This window comes from Crinia signifera, chromosome 8 (assembly GCF_055691185.1).
Source record: "Crinia signifera chromosome 8, ASM5569118v1, whole genome shotgun sequence".
Classification (NCBI taxonomy): Eukaryota; Metazoa; Chordata; class Amphibia; order Anura; family Myobatrachidae; genus Crinia; species Crinia signifera.
This window is the reverse complement of record NC_139224.1, coordinates 121,415,026-121,437,465: the sequence shown is the minus strand read 5'-3', so window position 1 is coordinate 121,437,465 and position 22,440 is coordinate 121,415,026. Positions and strand designations below refer to the sequence as shown.

General features: G+C 45.5%; 1 protein-coding gene across 3 annotated transcripts in view; it reads right to left on the bottom strand.

The window, feature by feature from the left end:
• The window catches only part of BCAR3 (BCAR3 adaptor protein, NSP family member), a 288,114-nt gene that overhangs the window by 24,133 nt on the left and 241,541 nt on the right, over window positions 1-22,440 (bottom strand). The window contains exon 1 of one of the 3 annotated variants that reach the window (XM_083157076.1): window positions 18,534-18,834. The exons of the other annotated variants lie outside the window; for them this stretch is intronic. Within the exon in view, the coding sequence (XP_083013202.1) occupies window positions 18,534-18,623 (90 nt within the window). The 5' untranslated portion in view covers window positions 18,624-18,834. Of the gene's footprint in view, window positions 1-18,533; window positions 18,835-22,440 lie in introns of those variants that run through there. 3 annotated transcript variants of the gene reach the window in all.

Sequence of the window (22,440 nt, the reverse complement as noted above, 5' to 3'; positions counted from 1 at the left end):
GTAGACACCTGAGCACCCGGAATTAGTGTACCGCTGCATTCGCCATGATTCGGATCAGGTGTTTCATACCGCTGTGCTCAGCACACTTGACTGTTCCCAATAGGAAGCCACGTGGATGTATGAAAAAGTCCACCACAATTTTAAACCAAAAAATGGGAAAAACTCATGACGGCCAGTACATGAATCGAGCGTTTCCATGGCGATCTGTTGCCCAATAGTGGTCGACCTCCTGACTGTTGACCTAAATGTGACAAAAACCCAATGCAAATAAGTCTGCCTACAGTACAAGCACTGTGTTAATGAGCCAGAGAGTCATCTGATTCAGTCCCAGCTGATGGGATTGTAGTTCACATAGGGCCTTATTTTGGTTCATTCTTTCTGACAAAATCCTTCTTAGATGGACAAAACCATGTGCACTGCAGGGGGGCAGATGTAACATGTGCAGAGAGAATTAGTTTTGGGTGAGTTATTTTGTTTCTGTGCAGGGTAAATACTGGCTGCTTTATTTTTACACTGCAATATAGATCTCACTTTGAAGTAAAACCCCACCCAAATCTAATTCTCTCTGCACAAGTAACACCTGCCCCACCTGCAGTGCACATGGTTTTGCCCATCTAAGAAGGATTTTGTCAGAAAGAATGAACCAAAATAAGGCCCATAGTGACCCAAAAGGCATATCATACTACACTATATATATATATATATATATATATATATATATATATATATATATATATATATATATATATATAAATATAACGTAACAGATGATATGAAACCCTTTCTGCTGTCTATTTGATGAACATCAGTGGTGGGTGAAACAGCATGTTCCCAAGTCACTAACGCAGCCATCTGATGGCAAACCACTGGCTATTTTCTCTCTAGATACACTGGTATTGTGTTGCAACAAGACCTAACCCAGCAGAAGCTCTGCGGGGCAGCTGCAGACCAAATTGGCTCTGCAACATGCTCAGCACATTTTGCAGATAAGATGGATGCTATTAGAGGCGATATGAAGAACAGACCTCATATAATAGGGAAAGATCACAAGGGTGAATTAGAATCCTCAGCACACCGTTACCTCAGCTGACATTGATGTGTCAGTCACAGGGGGAGTGGGTGGGTGGTCAACACTTTCCTAACAGTATAAACGGATTGCACACAAGTGAAAGTGTATTACACAGACCATCTGTTATTCTCAAACAAAAATAATTTCATAGGTCTGTCACTTACGGGTGTGGTATAGGCATAGTTGCCTACCCTCCTGCATTCTGCAGGAGACTCCCTGAAATAGCAGCAATCTCCCTCTCTCCCTCATTAGTCTAGCAATCTCCCTCATTTTACCTAGCCCACATTACACTGTTACATTTTTGGGTAAAAAGGAATGAGAGACAGATACATTTACATTGAATCATCAGCACCATTTCCCAGCACTTTACCAAGTATAGTAGCTCTTACTAACTGCTTTGGGGCTCATCTACATTTGGATCTAAGTCTTTTTAAAAGATTCATCTCAGATGTAGCAGTACACAACCACGCTTCTAGGTGCCACGTTCACAATCTCTTTTCACAATCTCTCCATATATGGAACTAGACACGCCCTTTGGGTGGAGCATGACACGCCTCCGTAATGGGTCACTTTGCAAAATTCTACTACCAACTATAATCTCCCTGAAACTAGTTTTCAAAAGTGGGCAAGTATGGGTATAGGGTTCCGACAGTCAGGATCCGGACAGTCATTAGCCTGACGTCGGGATCCCGACTGGCCGGACTCAGACAGCGGAGCAAGCGCAACAAAGCCTCTTGTGGGCTCGCCACGCTGCGGGCACGGTGGCTCGCTGCGCTCGCCACCTATTCTATTCTCCCTCTATGGGGGTCGTGGACCCCCACGAGGGAGAATAGCTGGTGGCCGTCGGGAACCCGTGCGTCGGTATTTTAACAGTTGGGATCCCAACGTCGGGTAAATGACTGTCGGGATCCCGACTGTCGGAAACCCGCCCGGGACCCTCGCTTACAAGTAATAGAGGGATGGGGGCCCAGTATCAGAAGGATGATTTGTACAAAGGTAATTACTTCAAAATTATTACTCCCTCTTTGAGGAGAATGTGACCACATACAGTAGACTACATTTAGTCTGGCCATACATCAGAACAATTTCAATCACTGGCTGCCCATTCATTTGTAATGTTTTTTTGTTTTGTTTGCAGAGTGAGTCCCCGATCCTCCTGCCCAGCTCCCTCGTCGGTTCACCGGCGTCCCCCCGTGCGCTGCCTCTGTGTCCCCTGCCCGGCTCTCCAGTGCACCCCCGCCCGCTGCCTATTTGACAGCTTACCATGCCCGGCTCCCCCACATTGCAGCTCCCCAGCATCTGCCGCCGCTGACACGGCCTGGCTCTCCCCCTGCCCGTCCCCCACCCGCTGACCCTTCCTGGAGGCTGCACATAAGATTTAGAAAATCTTATGTGCAGCCGGAATTCATGGCCCGATTCATCCGAATCGGGTGAAATCGTGCACAAATCGCATAGTGTATGGGGGCCTTTATGTGAGATCTATCATGTGTCTGGGAAATAGTGACACTATCTGGCTGTATGGACAACTTTAGCTGGTTTGGGATCGTTTGGTCTACAGCAAGTTGGTCTACAAGCATTAGGTCGACTCCATTAGTTCGACATGTAGATAGGTCAACATGGTTCTAGGTCAACATGGGTCAAGGTCAACATGGCTTTAGGTCAACATGGTTTTAGGTCGACACAAGCATTAGGTTGACATGGTCTATGTCGTCAGTCAAAAGGTCAACATGGGGTTTTTCAGTGTTTTTTTACCCGAATGTCGACATGGACACAGTTTGAAGTGCACTGCATCCCCTCGCTGCGCTCACCATGCTTCGGGCACGGTGCCTCGCTGTGCTTGGCACACTATTTTATTCTCCCACCACGACCTATGGTAGGGCATAAAATACTGCCTGTCGGTACGTCGTCTCAAAAAACAGTGAAAAACCCCATGTCGACTTAATGACCTGTGAACCTAAAGCCATGTCGACCTAGAACCATGTCGACATTGATGCTTGTTGACCAAATGGCTGTATCCCCTTTAGCTTGGCATCTACATGTTCTGGTGACTGATATACTGATGACCATATCTGAATATGCACAGCCTAGTACAAGTGCAAGGAAAACTCTCATCAGGTTGGATCATCCATGCATAAAATGTGTATGACAAGGGTGGGAGCACCTATTAACTGGTAATCCTCACTCCCTGTCTGTCGGTGACCCCAACTTCTGAGGAAGGAACTTGCGTCCCGAAACGCGTTAAGCGTGGTTGAGAGACTTAAGGACATTGGGAACCAGCTATCAGCTAAAGCGGCCGAGGAGGATCCTGGACTGAGCCCCTCTTGATTCTGGACCAAGGGACCCAGAACAGAAGAGGACTCATAACACCTGCATGCTTGCTGTATTGCCTGGAACCTTTGTATTTATGCTCTTTTAACCGTCATCACTTGTAAGTGCATCTTTTAGATTAAAAATTATTTTTACCTGACTGGTTTGCACTATGTCCTGTCCTATTGTGTCTCCCCTGTATGCATATTAGGGAGATCGTGTTGGATTCTATTGGAATACCGAAGTTACCCATTGATCATAGCTCCAGTGTGACCACTGAGTATTTGGTTTTGTATAAACCTACTGTATTCTATTTTTTGTATTTAAGGCTAATCACCTTTGAACCTAGCTACCACTGAGCGCTATCTTTCAGACCCACTCTTTTGTTTGTTGCGAGTGACCCCAACTGGGAAGTGAACAGAGTAGAACAACTTGTAGCTAATCAGATCAGCAGAATGTTCCCAGCATCATTAGAGAAGTGAACTGATCTTTTGGGAAGCAGTGACCTTTCCACTCATCATCTTGTGTAAGGGGGTGGGGAAGGGGCAGCATGGCAACATATAAATGGGGGTCATGATCATAGGACAAGGAGAGAAGGCTAGTCCATTTTGGCCACCCACGTTCATGACTAAAGGTCCATACACACTGGGCGACTATGCCCAGCGTGTATGGACAGCGATGATGACAATCATCGCTGCGGGGAAAGCCGCAAAGTGCATACAGTCTGAGCGACTTTCCCCTGCCCGGCGCAGACGGAGGGGGTTGCATAGTGAAGCGCTATGCAAAGCCGCCCTGAAAGCCGCTCATCTGCTGGTATAACCAGCAGATGAACGGCTTTCCCGGCAATGTTGTGGGCCTGCGCAGCAGAGCTCATCACCGGACCATACACACTGGGTGGCTTTGAGCTGAAAGCCACTTAAACCTGCTGTTTTGAGCGACTTTCAGCTCAAAGTCTCCCAGTGTGTATGGGCCTTAAGCCAGTGATTGAATCAGGTTGGGCCAGCTTTTGGATGTTCTTATAGTGATGGGAGGCTCCTGATGTTAGAGAATAGCTATACGGAATACCGTTCTCATATGCAAATGGTCTTGTATTAATATTGTACTGAGTATTGAAAACCCTGAACAGGCACTATAGGAACGCTATAGTCAATTGTCAATAATAATTACTGTGATTATTTATATGGCGCTCTTTCTCCAACAGGACTCAGCCCTCCAGCAGAGGATGGAATGACCAAAGCTCTAATACAACAACTTCAGCTGCTTCACCCAAGTGCCTTTACCATATACCGTTCATATATAGGGAATCGCATGCCGGGAGTACAATGTTCATGTATAGGATGCTACAGCAATAGTTGCTTTGCTGCTGCGGAGACCACAACAATGGATTATTATTTCCCATAATGCCCCTCTCTCCTTTTGTGTAACAATACTGATAGCGGGAAAGGAATGTCAGCAACTGAAAGGGATGAAACAAATGCAAATACCTAGAACCCAGAGAAAGTACTTTTCATGTAGTATAGAATAAAAAAAACTTTATTCAAAGCGACAGGGTTGTCTATAATCCTCCTATTAACTAATCCCTCATGTGCCCGTTACCATTGTGGGACATTGACGACACAAAGCAGTCTTTAGAAAATACCTAAGAATATGAAAAATGTACTGAGATAATTGTACAGCCTATATTACACTATAATAACCGGACCAAAAGCAGAGGATCTCCCCCAGTTCACATGCAGGTAACACCACAGATAAAATGCAGGCTGCTCCTGTATGAAATAATAACATTGGGCCTGATTCATACATGGGTGCAAATGCTGTCCCGTTGTGCAAAAATACGCATATGTCACAGCCACAGGGCTCAGTAATGATGTGTCCAATGAAGGTTTTATAAACGCCAACTTCTGCACACATATCGGTCAGCGACCTATGTAACCCTATAAAGAAGTGCAGCATCATGGCTGCTGGAAATAAGATTGCAAGCTATAAGACACCTGCAAAATGGATGCGACACACCTATGACTGAGTGGCCACCAACCCCTTTAGCATTCACAAACGCCCTCTGACTGCCATTCACGCTCCACTGCATACTGTACATCAACACTGCGCTCTTTGTAATATACAGTATATGTATCATGGCAGCAGAGCATTTCCATAGTCATCCATATTTTGCATGTGGGATGACGCCGGTACTCTAAATAAAAGTCTGCAACATTTATTTTTTATATTTTATATTTTTAAGAAACTAACAATAAACCCAATTAAAATATAATATATATAATATAGTTGAACAAAGCTTAATTACACATGTAAATATTTTGGCTTAATTTCTACATGTCCAAGCAACAAGCAGAGTTATAGTCTGAGGCTGCATTCTTCGGCCCAAGGGCGTAACTACCATAGGTGCCAGGGGTGCAGCTGCTATGGGGCCCAGAGCTGCAGTGGGCCCATCTTTACTGTCTAAGTAATATGTTTTACATACATTGATCACCATCAGTTGCTAAATAGGGGCCCTTACAAACTTTTGTGAAGGGGCCCACAAATATCTAGGTACACCTCTGCTTCGGCTAATACAATACACAGGGTTTCAGCATGAACATGCCTCGACTATTATTTATTTATAGTTTCTTATATAGCGCAGCATATTCCATTGCGCTTTACAATTGGAAACAACAGCGATTAAACAAACTGAGTAGATTCAAACTGACATGGAGGAAGAAGGGCCCTGCTCGCAAGCTTACTATCTACAGGGATAATAGGAGGGATACATAAGGATAGAATTCCATAGCATGGCAGTCCCATCAGATTACAAGACAGTCCTGATGGGATGCAATTAGATATGAAGGCTACTGGAGGTGTAAGTGTGCTTGGAAGTTGCTGCCCAACAAAAATCCTGCCATAAAGGCAATGTAGTGAAACCATGTGTAAATCTGGGTAACCGCGCGTGGTGGTATATGTGTGGCAATACGAACCGGTTAAAAAGAAGGATTCTTATCGGTTTGTTGCCGTGTTGCTTTGCATTGTGAATGGGTTAATCAGGTCGAGCGACCCGTTTCCTGTTCACACTGTGGAGGAGGCAGTGCTTGGAGCAGTGCCAGCTCTAAGCGCAGCCTCCTCCCCCGTCCCCAATGACGCTCTGTCCTGCCCCCGGGTGACATCTGCGAACCGGCAATATTGCCAGTTAGCTGATGCAATGTGAACAGACCGCACATGCAGGGTCGCACCGGGACTGAACCGTTTCAAAGTCCCAGTGCGACCCTGCATCTGAAAGCAGTATTAGAGAGTTCTTGCTGTCTATATATTGTTGGATTACATGTAGGGCCATGCTTCATGTTTATCTGCATCATTAAACTACAGCATTCGCATAGTGCTCACTTGTGTTACTTCAAGGGTCAATATTTCATAGCTATGGGGGAAATTTATCAAAGCCTTCAGAGAGGTAAATTAGAGAGAGAAAAAGTACCAAGCAGCTTCTGTCACGTTATACACTGTACTAGATAAATCATGCTAGATGCTGACTGATATTTGCTTTTGTCCAGTGACTACATCATTGCTATACACAAAAGCGGAGGCTGTCAGAAACTGTACATACAATATCCTACAGGGCAATCTAGTTTTCCCCAGAGAACATTGATAGTGAGAAGGCTCCGGCTTCCTGCTGAGTGTAACCCGATCCCCCACAGAGACTCCACTCATCGGCCATGATTAAAACGCGGGTACCTGCTAATGACCTGCATTATTTGCATCAAGCAGCCTCTAATGTGATTATTAGACACTGCATTATACATTACAGAGATATCATATGATATCCCTACAACTAATCCTCTTAGGAAGAACCATTCTCGCCGTTGCAGAAGTGCAATATTACACATTTCTGGTCTCTGTTTGTGCCTGATGTGCAGCCATGGGAGATTTGCTATAATAAGCCTATGGTTAGTAATAATAATCTACTGTATTTGTTACTATTAATCTCTGGTTCCCAGCTATGGCGTCCTGCAATACTCTGTAACCAGGGGACCACGCCAATGGCTTCAATATAGTACAAGAGTCCGCCTACCTAGTAATGTAGTATTTTACTTGCACAATGTAAGATGGTTGTGCATTCACTGCGTGCGATAAATTAAGTCACGATGAACAGAACATTTCTCTCTTTATTGCTGTTGTAAAATCCAATGTGTGTCAGAAACACAGGAGGTGGTGGCAGAACTTCTCAGAAACAGACGTCTCCCTATTGTCTATTATTGGCTCTGTGTGACCGAGACCCTAGAAAGAACTTCTAGGGATTCTATAAGAAGGAAAGTTTCACATTCTCGCTGCTGACAGTTTATATGATGAGAAAGTTTTAGGAATGTTTAAAGTGTCCTAAAAAGACAAGGGATCTCAGCTGTGCCCCTGCAACTAAAACAACATGTATCCGGGGCCTGAACACACACACAGCCTGCTGGATGGCTGCGTTTTGTACCTCCAAGTTCTCAGACCAGATAGGTCTAGTTGTATCCTGCTACAGAAGCTATTTTTGATCACCAAGCATTCCACTCTTGTATTAACCCATCCGGGTGGGAAAAAATATCCACCAGATCTTTCTTAATTGGGACACAATTAGCCGTCCCTCAAGAAACCTTAAAAGATTTCAACCGATTCAGGTCCCGGCCCAAAACAGGTTATTCAGCATCTTTGTCCTGTATAACTGTACAAACAACATTTTAGTACATATATCATTGTATGGCTGACGTTGTCATCTAGAACCCACTATGGCCAAGTTATACCATAAAATCTTACATCCAGGCATGCAACTAGTCCTGCGTCCCTCAAGTCGCCGACAGTGTCCTGTGTTGGGGGGGCAGTTGGGAGTCCCCCATCACCCGGTGAGTAGACGCTGTGCGCACTCGCACAGCGTCTATTTCCCGCAAGCAGAGGGGCTGGCCAGCAGCTTACAGAGCTGCTAGCCATGCCCCCACAGCGTCGAAAAATGGGGACGTGGCCTTGCGAAATGACAAAATTTCTAGACCCCCTTGCGGAGAGGCCACACACCCTTAATTTGGCGGCGTGCCCTCCCTGGCTACAACAAAAGTTGGGAGTTATGGAAAGGAGAGCATAAAAGGAAGCAAGTCGATTTGCACTGTGGCTAAACCATGATGCACTGCAGGTGTGGAATTCACCTGTATGGCATGAGTCGGATCTACCATTAGGCAGCTGCCTAGGGCACTTGTATCTAGGGCAGGAATGGGGAACCTATGGCCCACCTGCTGTTTCTGAACTACACATCCCAGCATGCCTTGCAACAGTTTTACAGTTTTAGCATGGCCACATAGCAAAACTGTAACAGAGCTTGCTGGGATGTGTAGTTCAACAACAGCTGCAGGGGCGAAGATTCCCAATCTCTGATGTAGGGGCTGTCATTGAGTCTGTGTATCATTAAAATGATGTCTATTCAAGAGACATCCTTGTTGTGGGTAATGCTGGTGCCAGTTGACAAAACCTCCATGGTTTCACCTGGGGAGTTAGGAGAATGGGTACTGGTGGTGGTGGTAAGATGAAGATTTGCCTAGACAAAGGTACAACATTATTCTCCTGTTAGAGGCGATAGCATCATGAGTACCAACTATATGGAGCCTGGCAGCACGGATGGTGTAATGGTTAGCATTACTGCCTCACAGCGCTGAGGTCATGGGGTCGATACCCACCATGGCCCTAACTGTGCAGAGTTTGTATATTCTCCCCGTGCTTGCGTGGGTTTACTCAGGGTACTCCGGTTTCCTCCCACAGTCCAAAAATACACTGGTAGGTTAATTGGCTTCCAAAAAATTAACCCTAGAATGTCTGTGTGTGCGTGTACATGTGGTAGGGAATATAGATTGTAAGCTCAACTGGGGCAGGGACTAATGTGAGTGTTTAACTATACTCTGTAAAGCGCTGCGGAATATGTGTGACAATAATAAAATAAAATGAATATACTGCCCTCAGCTGGCATTGAGCGTGTTAAACTGGTATCAGTTCTTTTTATTCTACATGTTCCAGCTGTTGACCTCTGCAGTGTAAGGGCAAATTACATGGGAAACTGCATGAGTGGTATGTTTAACTAGATACAAAGAGCAGATCAAAACCACTGTAGATCTTAATTAAACTTATTTACTGCGTGGGAGGTGGCGCTCACAATGTTTGATCTTGTTAGTTGCTAAAATTAAATTACTTTGTACCACTTTCCACAACCCAATCTCGCTTATTGTAGAGTATTTCTATTTCCTAAATGAGAATTCCAGGGCAAAGAAAATAATGGGGCAAACGATTGCAACTTATTATATTACCTGCCTTGGGTAGGAGAATGCCTTTGATTTCATACTTTGCTGAAGATAACCTAGGTCAACCACTAAAAGTCAAAGGGGCTTAGGTCAACACATAATATAGGTCGATATGGCTAAAGTGGACCGGGTCAGAAGCTCGACACAAGCATTAGCACAATGGGATGGTCGAGCTTATAGATCTATATATATTTATATATATATTTATATATACATATACAATTTTGTTGATTAAAATGTGTGTTGCATTTAATACTGCATTCTCTCTGTTTATTCCCCTATTGGGGCATCTATATGCTGAATGAGTCTTTGGGAGCTGTGGTGTTAAAATTTGTAAAATAAAACAGATTTGTTCTTATACTCAGCCCTGTATCCCATCGTACTCCTGTCTACATACATCTCAGAGCTTTTCCTTGGTTCAGTCAAAACAACATGTTCTAGCAATGCATGGAGGTATAACTCAGGAGCTCTGGGTGGTGATATAGCAATGGGTGGAGGTATAATTCAGGAATGCTAATTAGTGATATAGCAATGGGTGAAGGTATAACATAGAAGCGCTGGGTAGTGATATTTATTTATTTACAGTTTCTTATATAGCGCAGCAGATTCCGTTGCGCTTTACAATAGTAATATAGCAATGGGTGGAGGTATAACATAGAAGCACTGGGTAGTGATATAGCAATGGGTGGAGGTATAACTCAGGAGCGCTGGGTGGTGATATAGCAATGTGTGGAGGTATAATTCAGGAACGCTAGGTGGTGATATAGCTATGGATGGAGGTATAGGTAATTCAGGAGCACTGGGTGGGGATATATCAGTGGGTGGAGGTATATTTCAGGACCGCTGGGTAGTGATATAGCAATGGGTGGAGGTATAATACAGGAGCGCTGGGTAGTGATATAGCAATGGGTGGAGGTATAATACAGGAGCGCTGGGTAGTGATATAGCAATGGGTGGAGGTATCATACAGGAGCGCTGGGTAGTGATATAGCAATGGGTGGAGGTATAATACAGGAGCGCTGGGTAGTGATATAGCAATGGGTGGAGGTATAATACAGGAGCGCTGGGTAGTGATATAGCAATGGGTGGAGGTATCATACAGGAGCGCTGGGTAGTGATATAGCAATGGGTGGAGGTATAATACAGGAGCGCTGGGTAGTGATATAGCAATGGGTGGAGGTATAATACAGGAGCGCTGGGTAGTGATATAGCAATGGGTGGAGGTATAATACAGGAGCGCTGGGTAGTGATATAGCAATGGGTGGAGGTATATTTCAGGAGCAATAGGTGGTGATATAGCAATGGGTGGAGGTATATTTCAGGAGCAATAGGTGGTGATATAGCAATGGATGGAGGTATAATTCAGGAGTGCTGGGTAGTGATATAGCAATGGGAGGAGGTATAATTCAGGAGCGCTGGGTGGGGATATAGCAATGGATGGAGGTATAATTGAAGAGCCGGCCCCCCGAAGGCTTAATCCAGCCCTGATCTTATGTGTACAGGGGGAGAGATCAGATCGCACAAAGCATTGACCATATCTCAGAGTAGCACATGTGTGCACAGTATGATACATAAGTGGTCTGTTGGAATCCTGGGGGCACAGACCACCAATACTCTTTCAGAAATCAGCATTACTGACTAACAATATTCCATGACAAATAAAATGTGACAGTAAAAAACTGATAGAAAAAAGGCCAACACAACCTAGCTATAATGGTAAATGCCATGCACACCTACTACAAATAGCAGTTTCCTAATATAGGATGATCTCCGGAGATACATATGTGTGAGCTGCAATCAATCCTATGCTATTATTATTGCACTGGGATGCGCCTCTTCTATTTTGCTCCTAAATATTTGGCAGATATCATTTTATATGTGGAACATGTGCAGTATTTATAGTCTATGTAATATAATGGCAGTGAAAGGCATGATGAAGAGACTGAGTGGTCAGACAGCAGTTGAAGAACCAATAATCTGGCAGAAGGTGCGGCTTTGGTTTATTCAGGTCCAAACTCTACGGAACAGATGTATCAGCCTTTAAAAAGTGATAAAGTGGAGAGTGATAAACAACCAATAAGCTACTACCTGTCATATTTCAATTGCAGCCTGTAACATGGTAGTTAGGAGCGGATTGGCTGCTGCTTATCACTCTCCATTGTATCACTTTTTAAAGCTTAATACATCTGGCCCAGAAACACATAATGGTAAACAGAAAAGTGTGTCAGCAGCATAAGGAAGGAAACACACACGTGTTAATTATCAGCTAATTCTGCTCCTCCTGACACACAAATACAGCAGCTCTGTAAAGCCCCAAAAAGCAATCAAAGAATGTGTAACCCAGGAGCCATAGGTGCCGATTCTGTGGGTGTTCAAGGGCCCGAGCACCCACAGGAATTAATGAGCACCCACGTGGCCGTAACTCCAGAGTCCCAATACCGGGCCACTGTATTTGCTTGTTGAGGCTTTCAACAGGCTTGAGCACCCACCAGCAAAAACATAAAATCGGCACCTCTGCCAGGAGCCAAACACTGTGTACCACCGGACTGATCATGTAACCCAGGAGCCACACACACTGTATACCACCGGACTGATCATGTAACCCAGGAGCCACACACACTGTATACCACCGGACTGATCATGTAACCCAGGAGCCACACACACTGTATACCACCGGACTGATCATGTAACCCAGGAGCCACACACACTGTATACCACCGGACTGATCATGTAACCCAGGAGCCACACACACTGTATACCACCGGACTGATCATGTAACCCAGGAGCCACACACACTGTATACCACCGGACTGATCATGTAACCCAGGAGCCACACACACTGTATACCACCGGACTGATCATGTAACCCAGGAGCCACACACACTGTATACCACCGGACTGATCATGTAACCCAGGAGCCACACACACTGTATACCACCGGACTGATCATGTAACCCAGGAGCCACACACACTGTATACCACCGGACTGATCATGTAACCCAGGAGCCACACACACTGTATACCACCGGACTGATCATGTAACCCAGGAGCCACACACACAATGTATACCACTGGACTAATCATGTAACCCAGGAGCCACACACACTGTATACCACTGGACTGATCGTGTAACCTAGGAGCCACACCCACTGTATACCACTGGACTGATCATGTTCCCCAAGGTCATCACACTGGGCGATTTTGAGCTGAAAGTCACTCAAAACAGCAGGTTTGAGCAGCTTTCAGCTCAAAGCCTCCCAGTGGGTATGGCAAAGCCTCCCAGGGGGTATGGTCCGGCGATGAGCGGTGAGCACTGCTGCGCACTCCAGCAACATCGCTGGGAAAGCTGTTCATCTGCTGGTTATACCAGCAGATGAGCGGCTTTCAGGACGGCTTTGCATAGCGCTCCACTATGCAACGCCATCCTCCCCCCCTCCGTCGGCGTATCTTGTGAACATATTTTCTGAGGCAGTAATACAGAACTAATAGAACATAAAAAATGTGGTGTAACACCTACACATTTATATATGGATAATACAGATACAGATAATACAGATACATATATTCTTTTCATTACGCCATACAAAACAAAAAGAGTAGTCAGCAAAATAGTATATGCAAGATAAATGATATGTAAATAGTCCCCACAAAAGAACATTCTATAAATACACTATGTACTGTTACAGTAATTCTGCAGGGGAAAAGAGCGGAAACGGTCTTTGCTTTGTTGGCAAGAAGCATATTTTGGGATTTATTCCCAGGCTGAACATGCTCAGAAATACCATGACACTCTCTCTAGGGACATGACGGATCAGCCCAAACGCAGAGTTCCAATGGGAATCTCAGAACTATTTTAAGAGCAAATGCAAGAATGATTTTTTTTAAAGTATGTACATCTTAAAAGTACATAAGCAATCTTGTTTTGGGTACGCATTACATTTATTTATTTTTTAAACAATTTGTAATTCTGATTCATCAGAATGTGCTCAGATCATCCTGTGTATGCACTATCCTGCGCTCCAGTGTTCATCGCACCTTTAGGTTGGTCATGCATGCAGCTCAATCTGACGATATCGTCAATGATTTTCAGTACAGCCACATGCTCCCCAATGCATCCTGACACGTTACAGGGAAGCTATACAGCCACATGCTCCCCAATGCATCCTGACACGTTACAGGGAAGCTGTACAGCCGCATACTCCGCAATGCATCCTGACACAATACAGGGAAGCTGTACATTCGCGCGCTTCCCACTGCATCCTGACACATTACAGGGAAGTTGTACAGCTGCGCGCTTCCCAATGTATCCTGACATTTACAGGGAAGCTATACAGCCGCGTGCTCCTCACTGCATCCTGACACATAACAGGGAAGCTGTACAGTCGCGTTCTTACCACTGCATCCTGACACATTACAGGGAAGCTATACAGCCGCGCGCTCCCCACTGCATCCTGACATTTACAGGGAAGCTGTACAGCCACGCGCTCCCCACTGCATCCTGACATTTACAGGGAAGCTGTACAGCCACGTGCTCCCCACTGCATCCTGACACATTTCAGGGAAGCTGTACAGCCACACGTTTTTAACTGCATCCTGACACATTACGGGGAAGCTGTACAGCCGTGCGCTTCCCACTGCATCCTGACACATTACAGAGAAGCTATACAGCCGCACGTTTCCCACTGCATCCTGACACATTACAGGGAAGCTATACAGCCGCGCGCTCCCCACTGCATCCTGACATTTACAGGGAAGCTGTACAGCCACGCGCTCCCCACTGCATCCTGACATTTACAGGGAAGCTGTACAGCCACGTGCTCCCCACTGCATCCTGACACATTTCAGGGAAGCTGTACAGCCACACGTTTTTAACTGCATCCTGACACATTACGGGGAAGCTGTACAGCCGTGCGCTTCCCACTGCATTCTGACACATTACAGGGAAGCTATACAGCCATGCACTCCCCACTGTATCCTGTCACAATACAGGGAAGCTGTACAATCGCGCACTCCCCACTGCATCCTGACACATTACAGGGAAGCTATAAAGCCGCGTGCTCCCCACTGCATCCTGACACAATACAGGGAAGCTGTACAGCCGCGCGCTCCCCACTGCATACTGACACATTTTAGGGAAGCTGTACAGCCGCACGTTTCCCACTGCATCCTGACACATTACAGGGAAGCTGTACAGCCGTGCGCTGCCTTGCCACTGCATCCTGACACATTACAGGGAAGCTGTACAGCCGCGCGCTCCCCACTGCATCCTGACACATTACAGGGAAGCTGTACAGCCGCGCGTTTCCCACTGCATCCTGACACATTACAGGGAAGCTATACAGCTCTGCGCGTTCCCCACTGCATCCGGAAACAATACATGGAAGCTGTACAGCCGCGCATTTCCCACTGCATCCTGACACATTACAGGGAAGCTGTACAGCCACGTTTCCCACTGCATACTGACACATTTCAGGGAAGCTGTACAGCCGCGCGCTCCCTACTGCATCCTGACACATTACAGGGAAGCTGTACAGCCGCACGTTTCCCACTGCATCCTGACACATTACAGGGAAGCTATACAGCTCTGCGCGTTCCCCACTGCATCCGGACACAATAGATGGAAGCTGTACAGCCGCGCATTTCCCACTGCATCCTGACACATTACAGGGAAGCTGTACAGCCACATTTCCCACTGCATACTGACACATTTCAGGGAAGCTGTACAGCCGCGCGCTCCCCACTGCATCCTGACACATTACAGGGAAGCTGTACAGCCGCGCGTTTCCCACTGCATCCTGACACATTACAGGGAAGCTATACAGCTGCGTGTTCCCCACTGCATCCGGACACATTTCAGGGAAGCTGTACAGCCACACGTTTTTAACTGCATCCTGACACATTACGGGGAAGCTGTACAGCCGTGCGCTTCCCACTGCATTCTGACACATTACAGGGAAGCTATAAAGCCGCGTGCTCCCCACTGCATCCTGACACAATACAGGGAAGCTGTACAGCCGCGCGCTCCCCACTGCATCCTGACACATTACAGGGAAGCTGTACAATCGCGCACTCCCCACTGCATCCTGACACATTACAGGGAAGCTATAAAGCCGCGTGCTCCCCACTGCATCCTGACACAATACAGGGAAGCTGTACAGCCGCGCGCTCCCCACTGCATCCTGACACATTACAGGGAAGCTGTACAGCCGCGCGTTTCCCACTGCATCCTGACACATTACAGGGAAGCTATACAGCTCTGCGCGTTCCCCACTGCATCCGGACACAATACATGGAAGCTGTACAGCCGCGCATTTCCCACTGCATCCTGACACATTACAGGAAAGCTGTACAGCCACGTTTCCCACTGCATACTGACACATTTCAGGGAAGCTGTACAGCCGCGCGCTCCCTACTGCATCCTGACACATTACAGGGAAGCTGTACAGCCGCGCGTTTCCCACTGCATCCTGACACATTACAGGGAAGCTATACAGCTCTGCGCGTTCCCCACTGCATCCGGACACAATAGATGGAAGCTGTACAGCCGCGCATTTCCCACTGCATCCTGACATTACAGGGAAGCTGTACAGCCACATTTCCCACTGCATACTGACACATTTCAGGGAAGCTGTACAGCCGCGCGCTCCCCACTGCATCCTGACACATTACAGGGAAGCTGTACAGCCGCGCGTTTCCCACTGCATCCTGACACATTACAGGGAAGCTATACAGCTGCGTGTTCCCCACTGCATCCGGACACAATACATGGAAGCTGTACAGCTGCGCATTTCCCACTGCATCCTGACACATTACAGGGAAGCTGTACTGCCACGTTTCCCACTGCATACTGACACATTTCAGGGAAGCTGTACAGCCGCGCGTTTCCCACTGCATCCTGACACATTACAGGGAAGCTATACAGCCACGTGCTCCCCACTGCATCCGGACATTTACAGGGAAGCTGTACAGCCACGTGCTCCCCACTGCATACTGACACATTTCAGGGAAGCTGTACAGCCGCGCGCTCCCCACTGCATCCTGACACATTACAGGAATGCTATACAGCTGCGCGTTCCCCACTGCATCCGGACACAATACATGGAAGCTGTACAGCTGCGCATTTCCCACTGCATCCTGACACATTACAGGGAAGCTGTACTGCCACGTTTCCCACTGCATACTGACACATTTCAGGGAAGCTGTACAGCCGCGCGCTACCCACTGCATTCTGACACATTACAGGGAAGCTGTACAGCCGCGCGTTTCCCACTGCATCCTGACACATTACAGGGAAGCTATACAGCCGCGTGCTCCCCACTGCATCCGGACACAATACAGGGAAGCTGTACAGCCAAGCATTTCCCACTGCATCCTGACACATCACATGGAAGCTGGCCGCGCACTCCCCACTGCATCCTGACAAATTACAGGGAAGCTGTACAACCGAGCGCTCCCCACTGTATCCTGACACAATACAGGGAAGCTGTACAGCCGCGCACTCCCCACTGCATCCTGACACATTACAGGGAAGCTGTACAGCCATTCGCTCCTACTTAAAGCTAAACCTAGCATCAAGTAGGTAGACTAGATGGGCAGACTAGATGGGCCAAGTGGTTCTTATCTGCCGTCAAATTCTATGTTTCATTTATAAATCAGTCATCAATGCCTGTGACGTGTTCCCCAGAAGTGGTGTAGACAGCATATGCGTTCATATATCTATAGACATTTATAGAGTCCGTTCAGCAAAAGGTTCATTCAGTCCTACGGTACTTTATGCCTTGTTTGTAATGTGTCAGCAGTACATTAAAAGTAATAAGGACCTTTTATCAATGTGGTAATTTTCTAAAGGTTCCAATTATAATAAATATATCTTTGTATATACCGTGGTGTGCATTTATTTCATTACTATTCCTAGGGCAATTCTGTACTCTGGGCATCACACAAATAATGTGAGTTAATACAGTGACAGCTCAATGCCTAAGAATGTCTGTATTAGTAAAGTTTTATAAAAATATCTTCAGCACAAAAACATAAGCAGTCACTCAATACGGTAGGCACAATGGCTTACTCCCCAACTTCCTTTATCCACAACATGTATCTTACAGCAGAGACCACCCTTTAGGACCTGCCATTGCCACTTGTAATTCTGAACAACACACAATACATTCAGCAAATATGACTAATATTCGTCAATAACCCTTTATCTGTCATATTGCCTTTGTACTTTAAAAGTATTATTTTTCCTTGTAGGGTGCAGTACTTCAGTTTCACCACCAGATGGTAACGGTCAGTCTGATGTTGCCAAATGGCTACAACGGCTGAATTTCAATAGATTTACAGAGAGATTACATGAAAACAAAATCCTGATTTATGGAGATTACAGATTTACTACACCTCTGCATGTAAACTACATGTATGTATATTGCTGATGGCAAACGTCCGCAGAATATAAATGCAGAGTTTCATTACTATTAGGTTAGAGGTCACAACCTAGCCAGCCCAGTAAGATAATGTCATGTATACAAGCCAGGGAACATGTTACTCTACAGCGACATTATCAAGCAATAATTAGATTTGGCTAAATGTTGATTAGAAGCCGGTTTATCAGATTTTGTTTTACCCTGGTTTATTTAATATAACAACACATATTAAGAAGAAAAAAACACTGAATCATAGAATTTGATGACAGAAAACCACATACAGGTCCAATATTTAGAAAACTGAGAAGAATTAACATTTTACAGTGCCAAATGACAGCAGAGTTATATCAATGTCAGCATTATCCATAACACACACACATATGATACCATCTTATGTAAATCATCACAGCCCATCCACCTCAAGTTACCCACAGTACTCACCTTGACCCCAATAATGGATTTACGCTGGTAGAAGCAGCACAGAGCTGCTGAGACTGCCTCATAGACATTGCAAAAACAGTCCCTGGACATTGTGAAACCTGTGCTGTGGCCAGTGGCAGTCCTATACGGCCAAGGGGACTAATGTGTGAGATGGTACTCGGTCCCACAATTCTGCCGTCTCCCTCGCTGCAGTGTGTCAGCTTCCACCCTGCTCCTACTTCATCTTCCAGCATTTGTCTTGGCTTATTTGCTCAGATGGAGCAGTGTCTATGAACTCAGAGCTTTCTGGCATGCGAGTACACAGCCTGCCATCTATAGAGTGCTAGAATTCTCATGTGATTCCTCTTACTCACCAATGAAATTCTAACCCTCTGAGAAGACCTCACCAGCTGAACTCCCGGGGGCTTTCATTGCTGTATACAAACCATGAAACATTCTCATGCTCCCAGTTACATACCTGATGCACCAAGCCTACATCACTCCGCTGTCCTCACCAGCAGTGGGGTCTCCAGCCAGGGATTACCCTGCCAGTACCAGGACGCTTTACCTACACTGAACCCTGACACAGACTACACTTTGCTTTTTACAGGAGTACAAGATAATGATAGAAACAACATATACGTCCGTTGATATTTTTCTCACTCATGCTAGAGATTATATACCGCATTAGCCAGGTAGTGGGAAGTATGCCTCTCCTTGTTTGCCTTTAATTATTAGCCAGTCCGCAGCTAACGAGGATGCAGGAGTGTGGGAGAGATGAAAGTGTAATGTAATCCTATTATAACGTGTACTGGTGGGGACAGTCTCCAGTGTTTAATTAGCTGGACAAGTCACACACAGTAACCCTAGGCCTCAGCAAGTACTACAAATTACATTTTTTCTATGTTCTACTGTATTATGCGCTTACCCTAAATGTGTACAGTGGCTGCAAATAAATTACATTTTAATCATTTTAGGAAATAACTCTGTGCTTAAGCCACATACGCACTAGACAACGATTTTGTGTGTCCACACAGAACAATATCGGCCGCGGGTGACCGATATGGTGTGTCCACACTGAACAATATCGGCCGCCGATATTGTTCGGTGACCTCACCGGTGCCCATTAAACATGCAGGTTGTTTGGCTATATTTCCAGTTTGACCTGCATATTTGGTAGATAACAATCATCATTAACAATGTGTGTGAGAGCGCATAGTTAACGATATTGAGTGTATACATTACTAGACAATACTATAAAAGATATCGTTCAGAAAGCCCTTTCTGAATATTATCTGTCACTTTATCTTCTAGTGTGTATGGGGCAGAATTCTCTATAGATATATACAGTACATACTTAATAAACTGCATAGCTATGCCCAAACCATTGCGGATATATGTGGCTGCTTTAAGCCAAATAAACATGTGTGGATTAAGAGACAGACAACATGTCAACATGGCGTGCTTCGCATGTTTCTGCCACGTTCTCTGGGCCCTCTTCCCTCATGTGCCCTTCCTTCTTTAACCTAAACCATCCCCATACCTTCCTACAATGGCAATCCATCAGTTTTACGCCACCCTAATACTTCTATTAGTATTTGCTGATGCAGATATGTTTATATACCCTGTACTTGTCTTATACCGTCTTGAACTATAAAGCCCCGTACACATGGGGCAATTTCAGCTTTCTCAGCTTGAATCACCGGGGATATGGTTGGTGAGCGACTATATCCCCGTGTACAGGGAAATGGTCGCTAGGAGCATGCTCCTGCAACCAGCGGCTTCCTTCGGCAGGGGGGTGTATTCAATGCTGTGGGCGAGCGGCGACAGGGAGCAGAGCTTCCTGCTCGCTGTCACCACTCACCCTGTCAGTATTCAACGCAGCCCCCTCATACGCCAATTTCCCCTCGCTCCATTTAATGAGCGAGGGGGAATTGGCGTATACGGCTCCAGAACCAGCGAGACTCGCGGCTAAATACAGCGAGTTTTCTGCATTAGCCGCGGGTCTCGCTGTTTTGGGGAATTCTCGCGAGTATTTCCCCAGAACATTGAATAGAGCGAGCGGCCGGCGCGGGGGTTAAACAGTGAGGATCGCTGGTTTTCTGCAATCCTCGCTGTTTAACCCCCTCGCCGGCCGCATTGAATACCTGCCAATGTCTCATTTTCATCATCGACCAAACGGGACACTCAGCAATTTGGTTGCAGTGCGATATATCGCTCCGTGTGTACGGAGCTTAAGTCACCGGTTTCTTGTTTTGTTTATGAACTCTGTAATTGTGCGCCATATACATAACAATAATAGTCCACACAGACGAAAAACGCATGTTGACCTTTTCATATGCCAACTTTTTTCACATTGACCTTTTGTCTATGCCGACATTTAGACCATCAACCTATTGCATGTCAACTTTTTGGTGCCAACCTATTGACTGTATCTAGACACTGTAGATCTATCAATCGGAACCAACAAACACAATTGCAGTTTTCCTTCTACAACTGTTGGAATGCTGCATCTTCATACCATAACCCACTGACATCTCTGGGATCATACACTGATGTGCAGTACATAATGAGCAGTGACCAACTATAATATATATATATATATATATTTATTTATTTGCTGCTTTTATGTATCTTTTACGTCTTCTGTACAATTGTTGTCCTTCTGTCCTTGATTTATAGTTAACAAACAAACCCCGTCCATTTGAGTCTCACAATTTATTTTGAGTGTTCCATGATGGAATGCATAACAGCTGCAGTAGGCAAAACACACCTAGATGCCAGGGTCATGCCATGTAAGCACAATGTGACCACACTTGCAAAAACAGACGGTATGATTGCTTATTTCCATGCAACCCAACACAATTGTCCTTCTCTATTTTCATACTTGATAACTCTGAATCTCTATTTCACAATAAAACCACTTCTAATTTTACATGGTATAATTCCTAAACAAGAAATCACACCATAATAATAAACCGTGGGTGTCCTCGTTATACTATTATATAACTAGTAATAGATCTTACACTGACGTGTGATAACAAATCAGACACAGCAGCAGCAGCCTCCACCTGGACTACAGATGAAGAGTAACTACTGTATTATTACCATGGATAAATGCATGTCATTTATGTACATTATTACTCACCAAGTTGTGATGCAAAATGTGACACAAACAGGTGATTCTCATAGTGTGTAATGTAGACACACACTATTTCCATAACAGGACAGCAGGAATACACACAGAATACTATACACCTCCATGTAATAACACTTGTGGTCTGACTACATCACAGCAATGGCAGAATGACCACTTCTACTGCTAGGGGCTGGTGCTGAAGAAACACATACTGTATGTGCACGTTTTCCCAGTGCTTATACTCAGTGCACACAAGTATGTACACAGTCTGACCACATCTATACTTACAATAACACACTCCTGTAATGGGGCGGTGTCATGTAGGTGAAGTTTCTTGAGGACATGCTGACACCTATGTGGGATTGGCTGTACCTGTAATTGTGCCTATTTTTGGGCATATCTTTTCCAAGTAGTATAGGTGAGCACAAACGCACAGTTAAAAACCACGACTAGCCAACTGAGTGTATACTAAGGTGCATCTTAAAATGCCTACAACTGTACTTACCAGTGCCAATTATCCCGTGCACACAGATTTGGGGCACTATACTACGGCTTTCTCTACAACTAGTCCCTAGTCGTGCTACTACATACTGTAATAGGGATCATTGATATAGAAGTAGCAGAGATAGATATACAATCAGAAATCCTTGATTATCCCCTTCTTAGGACTACACAGAAAATGTGGTTGCTACTATGGCATTAAGCCCCGTACACACACACACACACACACACACACACACACACACACACACACACACACACACACACACTAGACAACTTTTTAAAAGA